The 9,796-nt window shown below is 43.5% G+C and overlaps 1 protein-coding gene across 1 annotated transcript in view; it reads right to left on the bottom strand.

Annotated features, from left to right (window-relative positions):
• Positions 1-1,338: 1,338 nt before the first annotated feature.
• The window catches only part of opn7b (opsin 7, group member b), a 31,124-nt gene continuing 22,666 nt past the window's right edge, over positions 1,339-9,796 (bottom strand). The window contains exons 4-5 of the mRNA XM_086105687.1: positions 3,622-3,956; positions 1,339-2,744 (exon numbers count right to left, since the gene is read on the bottom strand). Of these exons, the coding sequence (XP_085961813.1) occupies positions 2,247-2,744; positions 3,622-3,956 (833 nt within the window). The 3' untranslated portion in view covers positions 1,339-2,246. The remainder of the gene's footprint in view (positions 2,745-3,621; positions 3,957-9,796) is intronic.

The raw sequence follows: 9,796 nt of genomic DNA, 5'->3' as shown, positions 1-9,796 counted from the left end.
TGACGACAGTTCGGGCCAAGTCAGGCCAGGGAGGTGCAGATGCAGCAGCAAAAGAGGGAGGAGAATGAGGAGGAGGAAGATTCGCAAGAGGAAAAAAAAAGAGTAAGCAAAAGGTAGATGAGTTGTAGAAAATGGATTTGGAGCTTCAGAGAATGGAAATGGAAAGGCAGATTTTGGAAGATGAGAGAAAGACAACAGAGAAGAGGGAGATATTTGAGTGGTTCTTCAGGCTGATGCAAAAGATGATAGATAAAATAATAAGAATAATAATCGTGATAGTTTTTTTTATTATTTAGACTAAAATATATACTATAACATTCATTTAAAAGTGTATGAAAACTGAAACCCTTGCCAAACGTCTGGAGAATGTTTAAGACCTTGAACGAACCCTGACGTGAATGCACATTTTCATACCGTCCATTTTTTGCAAATGTTCCTCCCTCAGTGGAATAGTGGCTCTTTTGGTTTTCGTGACCTGCACATGCATGAAATATGCTGAGACTTTGACCCCACTGAGTGTCAAGCATAGGCCTTGAGCTCAAAAAGACATTTTGGATCGACCTATTCTTCATATCTATGGACGAGCTTCGGTAGGGTGCAAGCACCTTTTTGCATTATTTTCACAAAAACATGCTTTCAACAAGGCTTCCACCCCTAAAAAAATAGATAGATAGATAGATAGATAGATAGATAGATAAAATGAGTAGATAGTCGGCGAAAAACATATTGTATTGTGTCTACCAAAGTCAGCTGGTCTCTCATTCAAGTACGATGTTCATATTAAAAAGATAATTCTGTTTCGATCATAGCCACTTTACTGCAGCAAGTTTAATCTTAGGTCTGGGAGGATGGATAGATACCCAGCAAATCATATTACGTTTTTACTAGTTGGCAGGATACTTTTTTTTTTTTTTTGGAAGGGGGTGTGGGGACTTGGCAAGGCTGTAGTTTTCTTCATTTGATTTGGTCCTTACTGAGGCATTTAACGAAAATGAATATTGGTGATGCACTGCCGCCTTCTCATTTGTTTTCTTCCATTATTTACTGTATTTGATTGTCAGATTGACAGTTCCCTGCCTTTGTAGGTATCGCTCACATTTTCTACAGGTATAAAAATAACAAACACTTAAAATAATCTTAAAAAGAATCACCAATGCTATGAAAAGCAACATCTTTACATAAAACAAACCAGCCCATCTCTCTCGGTCACACACACACACACACACACACACACACACACACACACACACACACACACACACACGGCAAACTATTTAAGATCAGGGTTTGCTAGTAAGAGCCAGCTCTCATTTTTATGAACACTTAAAATCTAAGCTTCACATAACATTGACATCAGTGAAAGGCCATTTTTTAAAATTGCAAATTACAGTGGATACATTGCTTCTGGAAGTAATATTACGAAGAATATTCTTAAATTTGTCATATTTTCCTTGATATAGTTGTCATTCTTCCAAGAAAAGCAAAACACTCATTCTGTCAGAATGTTCCGATTTAAGTACCTCTTGTCACAGTGTAATTCATCTTTTGTACAATTCAAGATGTGTAGCTTATTTAAAGAGATGATGTGTTTTGACGAAGGAATCTGACTGTGGCTATCCTTTGTCCTGAGGCTTTCCTACTGAGTACAGAGAATGCAACGGATGTTGTGTCACAGTGTCTTCCTGGCGACAGCTGACTGACTTACAAGAACCTCCCACGGGTGCTTGGTCGCTTCCCTCAAATGACTTGGGCTGACACATTGAAACCAATGCAGCACAAAGGAAAATCCTCCTTTTTAAATAAATATAACCACATTGTCTTCCTATTTGAGGCATGCATCAATAAATACATCAACCAAACACAGCACCCGATACATTATTCATAATTACATTAAAGGCAGTTTCAGAGCTCGTGCCTCTGAATCTCAGCGGCATTTCCTCATGTCCTCTTCAAGGTGATCTGGAATCTGATCAGTTCAGCGCATGTTTACATTACCTGATTTAACTTTGATGTACTTGCATGTTGGTTGTTGCATGACAGGGGCGTTGTTTTGGCAGTATCACATACTTGAGGCGTTAGATAAGTTCTTTGAACTTTGGTCTTTGAAGTCCTGACCTGTAGTTTCTCATCGATGAATGCAGTTGCCATCTGTGCGCGCTTGTGAGAAACGTCTCACATCCAGTGTCTTTTCTTCCCACCTGCTTACCTGTCTTCGCAGTCCAGTCCCGTCCAAGTACGAGTTCAGCCTAGAGAAAGTCACTCTGCTGCTCATTGGAGAGTTGACTGACAGTCACTTCGCTATGTTGCGACCCCTGGAGCATTGCGGCAGCCCTCTGAGGGTTGCAGTCCAAACAGTTTTCCCTGGCAGTCGTAATCTCAGGACAAGGACAGTGTCTGCATGTGCCGTGGTTCTCCAGTAGTCCGTTGGAAAATTGCGTAGAGTTACACTCTTCTTTGTCATGAGGTTGCCGGCACGGTCCCTTCTGGGTGGAATTGTGCTGACACAAACACCCGCAGAGTGACCTTCTGCACAGGGCTAAGTCCCGACAGAGAGACTTGCGGAAGTTGGGTTTGAAAACCAGATAGACAATGGGGTTGTAAAGTGTAGAGGACTTGGCGAAGATAGCGGCCAGTGCGAAAGCCATAGGTGGTACTTTTGAGGTGTTACCAAATGCTGCCCACATGGACACAATCGCGTAGGGACTCCATGCTGTCAGGAAACCAATGCAAACTGCCACGGACAGCTAGAAACCAAAGCAAAAAAATAAGTTGATAGAAATGTACATACACAACAAAAGGTTTGGGATTTTTGACTCTCGGATGAAATCTCAGGATGAAGCTGAAAGTTTTACCTCGACAAATCATGTCCAACAAATACTGTAAATTCCATGTAAAGTGAACCTAAATGTGTCTTGTAAATTTGACACACCAATTTGACACACCACAGACACGAGTGTCATTAACAACCTGGCCATATTTGAATGATCCAAAAAAATGTGCAAAGTATCTAAAATGAAGCACCAAAACTATTTCAGCTCTTGGACACTGTGCCACTCAATACAGCACATCTTTCTTATGCCTAAACACCTCTCCTTGTTTGAGCCGCGAAAAGGTATCCACTTCAAGCCTCTCACTGGCGTCGGGCGGAATCCTTATACCTCAAAAGTCATTACTTTTCAGGAGACCTCAAAAACCTAATGTTTGTTCAACCATTAGCATTGCATCATCTAAGCCATTTTTAACACTTTAGACTGGTCAATAATTTCTACAAATAACAGCCACTCGTGTGGATTGACCAATGGTATAGAAAAAAATACGAAATTGACCAAATTGTGACATGGGAGGTTTCGGTTTGACGGCAGCAGTCGACTGGCTGAGATATATCCATATATCTGCATTCAAAGGTTTCGAGAGGTTGTGATTAAGTTCACCTGTAAAGGTTATCATCAGGGGTGCACATAACCGGCGCACCAGCGTACATGAGGGCTCGCAATTGAATATTGTGCTCTTGTTCAAGTCACCTAGCTTTTACGTGCTAATACTGGAGGCGAACTTCAGTTTGAAATCAAGTCAGCTGCTACAGTGCAAGAACGTATTGCGTAATTTGTGCCGGGAACGTACCTTAATAATAAGTGCATGTGCATTGGTGATCTTGTTCTGAGGGGACATGTGCTGCTGCACTGCCTGGCGGGAGCCACGGACGGTCAACAGGATGAACACGTAGGACAGAAAGATGACCATGCAGGGAACGATGTAGCAGAAGAAGAAGAGGCAGACGATGTAGCTCATAGCCAGAGAGTTCTGGCTAGGCACGTGCCAGTCGATGCAGCATGCTGTACCGTACGGCTCGGGCCCGTACTCTCCCCACCCCAACAGGGGCCCCACGGCAAACACGGCCGCGTAGCACCAGACCCCGGCGACTAGCAAGCAGGCGTGGCAGGAGGAGAACTTGTTGCCTGAGGAAAAGCATAACAGAGAGCCTGATTGAAAAAAACAAGTCTCACGGTCAGACGAACATAGCTGGGCGCCCGGTCTTGTCAGCTGTGTTCTCACAGACGTGTTGCATGGGGAACAGTATGTGCTTGTATTATGGGGACATGTATGGCAGGATGTGGGGAGGACATCATAACATACTTGTCATTTAAAGCTCGTCAAACCATACCGGATCAAGTGCCATAATGTTTTTATAGAAGACGCCAGAGGGAATAAATAAACAATGACTGAAAAGTGGATAGAAAGCTCTTTTTTTTTTACATTTGATGGTGCATCACTAATGTATTCAACAGTAATTAAAAGCATTCACGTGAACATGAAAGTATCTGTGGAAAAAAAACATGGACATGCTGCACAGAAAACCCATTTCACAAAAGACAACAACAACAAAATAAATCAAAGAACTTGTTACAAACATTGTTAACACTATCATTATTAAAAACTCGAAGACTCTGTCAAGTGAATTCAGAAGTTTGTTAATACATTAAGCGAGTTTGAAGATAAATGCTGCAAACGTGCAATGTAGTACTGAACTGGGGAGAAAATGCACCAAACTGGTTTTCACTATTTCAGATTTTCTTATTATTTGTAAATTTTATTTCATGTATTTATTTATTTATTCGTCGGGGGTGGGGGACTATTATCATTGGGGGAGGGGGCAACACCCAGTGACACAATTTGGCATCCAGCATGAGTCTCCCCTCTCTCACTGTATCCGAACTGAGAGCCTTGGTGCGCATACATACCTATCCGGTGCAAAATAGCGGGAGCTATTAGGCCCATTTCTAGCACTGCGGCTTGCAACCAGTTAGCTAGCTAGCAATGCATGCATCCCAAAAATGCATGTTCCCTGGATGCCACAATTTGAAGAGCATCTCGACATCCTTGCGTGCTGTGTGTAGCTGTGTGAGTCTACTGAAATATGGTGAACACAAAGCACTGTGGGGATATAACTGCCGGCAAGTAGATGCTCCAATGTCTGTCATGTAGTGTCAGCCACAGGCTGAATAAGGCGTGCCGTCATGTTTAATAAACAGTTGACTTTCCCTGAAGTGTCTCTGTTGTGTGGACCCACAACACCAAGTGAGGAGGTGACACAGAAAAGGAGTCTCCCGCCTGTTTGCCGCATGAGAAGAATATCAGAAACCTGTTAGCTCGTGGATAGCACCTTTTGTCAGGATACAGAAAGGCCCGATATGACTTTGTGGGAGATATTCCTGCCGCTCCCGGCTGTAAGCGGTTATACTGTTGCGGCTTAAATATACAGGGGTGTGTGGCTGTAGGAAAGATGCTCTAGTGTAGTGCTTTGAGTGTCTTGACAGTAGTGCTCTTACAAATGAAACACATTTACAATTGTTAAGTTATTATTCCTCTCTGTTAGTTGGATTTGAAAGAAACAAAGAATGTAGAATGTTGTTGGAGGTATTTCCTGCTCACTGTGTTTACAATCACCTTTAGTGCCCCTTGACCCCCACCACTTTAGGGCCCCCCTTATCTCAAGTATCTGTGTTCCTGCCATCACACCAAATGGTGGGTAGTGGTGGTCTGGTCTCACCTCACCACTCCCAACTTTTTCCAGCCACACCGGGAGAGATGACATGTTACTTTCTTTGTTTCCCGGATTTGCATGAGAGCCTTACCTCCCCGCCTCTCATGATCATATTGTCTCTATATAATCTCATTATCATGTTGTCTCTATATAATCTCATTGTCGTGTTATCAAGTGAGGCACACGTGAGTCCAGCTGTCGTGTTAACGTGGATAACTTTTATTTAGCTTTCCCGATGCGTGTATCCTCCCTCTAGTCACTCTCTCGTCTCCCGCTCTCGACGCACACCATGACGTAGTCGCCCCGTGACTCTGTCGTCATGCTGTACACGATTACACCACACTCATGAATGTGTTTCTTTTACGCTTCCTGACTGAAATCCTGAACTCTTAGCTGCCCGAATCGATTCGTAAACTGCAGAAAAATAAATTAAACCCTTCGAAGGAACTGTTCATTGACTCCAGCCTTTATTTGAAGAAACAACATTCTCCTCCCCCGAAATTCAACGAACACGTGGGGAAGAGCCCCTCTTCCCTCAACACAATTTAATTTATTAACCTTAATGTAGTGTTTTTTATTAAATTTCCACACCAGATTGTTGTGAAAAAAATGTAGATTGAAAGCTGTTTGTGACATCATACTCAATACTATGATGACTTTTTGGCACTTGAGTTTATCGCGTGCAAAAGGCATGACTTGATTTTACTCATGAATACCATACATTATTCTAACTTCAGGCACATGAGTGATCACATTATCACTTGGCAATACAAAGTCCCCCATCGGCATGACAGGAGAGAATTTGTCACAGCTGGGTGGTGTCCATTTCCAACTCACATTGAAAATAATCAAAACACAGATGAACTACAACTACTCCATCCATCCATCCACCCATTTTCTGAACTGTTTCATCCTCACAAGGGCCGCGGGGCGTGCTGGAGCCTATCCTAGCCGTCTTCGGGCAGTAGGCGGGGAACACCCTGAACCGGTTGCCAGCCAATCGCAGGACACACAGAGACGAACGACCATCCGCACTCACACTCACACCGAGGGACAATTTAGAGCATTCAATCAGCCTGCCATGCAAGTTTTTGGAATGCGGGAGGAAACCGGACTCGTGTGATGAAAACAATTCTGAATGTCATCCTGTTTGATAAGTAAACAATTTTGTTATCCCCAGGCTAATGCATCAATAGCAACAAAAAAAATGTTACTTAGTTCACCCCCAGCCCCCAACCTTCATTAAACGGTACCCCTTTGTGTAGTTTTGATACACTTACATTCCTATTACTGTGGTTACAGTCATGGGTGTGAAATGATCCATCAGAAATACCGGAAAGGCTCTCACCCATAGACAATTACTAATTGATTCTGGTGATTGCAGCATTACTGCAGCGAGGAACACTGCGAGCCTTATCTGCAACAAGACCAATCTTCTTCAACTGCATGTCAGAACCTCTTATGGTCCAAAGTGAGCGTGGAGGCAGCTGGTTAAGCCCTGCGGCTTACAATGCACTGTCGTGTTATGGAGTGTGTGTGTGTGTGTGTGTGTGTGTGTGTGTGTGTGTGTGTGTGTGTGTGTGTGTGTGTGTGTGTGTGTGTGTGTGTGTGTGTGTGTGTGTGTGTGTGTGCGCGTGCGCACGTTTGCTTGCCCTGATGCATATCTTTCATCTGATGTGAAGCATCCTTTCACTGATTAAATCATCTCAGCGGCAGCACATTAAAATTTCAACCTGAGCTTGTTCTACACCGGGAGCTGACTTCAACTACTAAAAGGACATCCTCAAGCGGGCACACATTTTAAGCAAGAATTTACCAAGATCTTTGCTCGATGAGAAGTCCTAACTATGGAAACACTCATATAATGACGCCCTATAGCATTGTTGCCCATTGAACCAATGCCTTGATTTTACATTTGACAAATCTCACCAAACCCACCAAACAAAAATGCCAAAAAAGTATGAATAATTAAATAACACCCTCGTTTCAATTAACTCACAAACTGACTTACACAGTGTGAAATCGGAGCCTTTTTAATTGAGCACAATGCTGTTCTACGACTCAGAACTAATTGTCCTCCTTCTGCTAATACAATAAAATACACAATACCATTTTTGACACTGAACTTCAGGTACAGGAGGAGCAGAATTATTATTCTCTCTTATTGCACATTGCTGGCGTCGGCAGGAACCTTACATCTCCAAAATTGTCACGTTTTAGGAAACAAAAACAGTGGCACGAAATAATTGGATCATTCTTGATTCATTTTATGGAAGTAAATCATTTCGAAAATAAAAATAAAAAAAGATACACAATTCCTCATGTTGCAGCTCCTGCAGCCATACTGTCGCATGCAGTCCAACAGTGCCAACATTTTCTGCTGAAAAAAAAAAAATAATAAAAACACAGATGCGGCAAACATGCTGCATTGGAGGCGCAGGCATCAAGAGCTGATATTCTCCTCCGATGAATAGCACAGCCAAAAATGCAGGATGTCCACACGACATACTTGTACAATAAACATTAAGGGCCCTATTTTTGCACCCAGTGCGACACAACGACCCCACCCTCGCACACAGTAATACCGCGCGCGAGGGTGGGGTCGTTGTGTCGCGATGCAGTGGGGTGCTAATTAGAATAATGGGTGGGACGGTGGACGACTTGTTAATTCATCTGTCTCACAGTGCAGAGGTGCAGGGTTCGATTCCGGCTCCAGCCTTCCTCTGTGGAGTTTGCATGTTCTCCCTGTGCTTGCGTGGGTTTTCTCCCGGTACTCTCGTTCCCTCCCACATTTCAAAATCATGCATGACAGGCTAACTGATAACTCTATATTGTCCCTAGTTGTGACTGTGAGTGCAAATGGTTGTTCATTTATGTGTGCCCTGCGATTGGCTGGCAACCAGTTCAGGGTGTCCCCCCCACCTACTGCCCGAAGACAGCTGGTGTAGGCTCCAGCACGCTCTGCGGCCCTTGTGAGGATAAAGCAGATCGTGAAAATTGATGGATAGATGGATTATACTAATGCATTCAATGAATTTGATTTCTACAATGATTCAAAGGGTTTGAGGCATACTATTGTCATATTTATGAATGACATATGACCATCCACCACACAGATCAGCAAAGCGCATAATCTGTATGCCTGAGATTTGATCAAATCCTACAGAATCATGTTACACCACATACGCCACAAAGTAGCCCTCCTGGTCTGGTCGCAGCGTACTCTTTGTCACTAAGTTGTTAAGTGCGCCAGGGGCGTGTAATAGAAAACACTCTCGGCCCGCCAGAAAACCCCACCAAGGAGCAGCAACGTGGTAAAGAACAATTCCCTGGCACAAAAATGAAGATCGAGTGCACAAACGTGTCTGTTGTCACAGTTAAAAAACAAACTGAAAAGTGATCGGATCCCACAAACGCAGACACGAAATGAAACTCCGTAACAAAAATATTTATTCACAAAAAGCGCACCGACAAAATATGAACAGAAATCATTTGTCAACAATAACCAGGAAAAAATATACATTGACAAAAAGATCAGATGTGAGGTGAGGTGAGACCAAACCACCACTACCCACCATTTGGTGTGGTGGCAAGTTCCAGAACCCCGCTGTGCATACATCCTGGGATGAGAGTTCCCCCCAGGGGGGCTTAAGAGCAAACAGGGACCTACCCAAGGTGCGGGGGAACAACAGAGGACACTTGGGGGACCGTTAATCAACCAAGGAGGAAGAAGATAAAATCCAACACTACATACGTTGTTTTAAGTGTGCAAACAGATGTTCAGAAAAGAGACTGGGTCAATAGTACTCATAGAAAAACACAGTCCCTCGTACTCATAGAAAAACACAGTCCCTCAATAGCTGCAACACAGAAACTAAGGATAACAGTTCCTCTTTTGATGTTGACAAGTCCTCTGGAGGGGTCCTGAAAGTGGCGGGGTGAGGGGGTACCAAAGGTGATCGTAATCACAGTAAGCAGGAAATACCTTCAACAACTTTCTACATTGTTTCTTTCAAGTGTCTGAACAAACAAAACCAACAGAGAGGAGATAACACCTTAGTGACCGAATCTAACCAAGAGGAGAGGAATAATACTGTAATGCCCTTCAGTAGCCCTCCCCTTTATGAAACCCTCGCCCTGAGGGTTCAACAAAAAAAGTCCTCCAGCCGTCGTGGTCTTCGTCTCAGCCTCTGTGGTCGGCCTGGCTCTGAGTCGATACCACCTTCAGGTGGCTGGCTTGGGACAACATTGGTG

The sequence above is a fragment of the Hippocampus guttulatus genome, chromosome 1, assembly GCF_054856545.1.
Source record: "Hippocampus guttulatus isolate MCC_2025c chromosome 1, RoL_Hgut_1.0, whole genome shotgun sequence".
Lineage (NCBI taxonomy): Eukaryota > Metazoa > Chordata > Actinopteri > Syngnathiformes > Syngnathidae > Hippocampus > Hippocampus guttulatus.
Note: the sequence above shows the minus strand (reverse complement) of the source record. Positions and strands in the feature narration are given on the sequence as shown.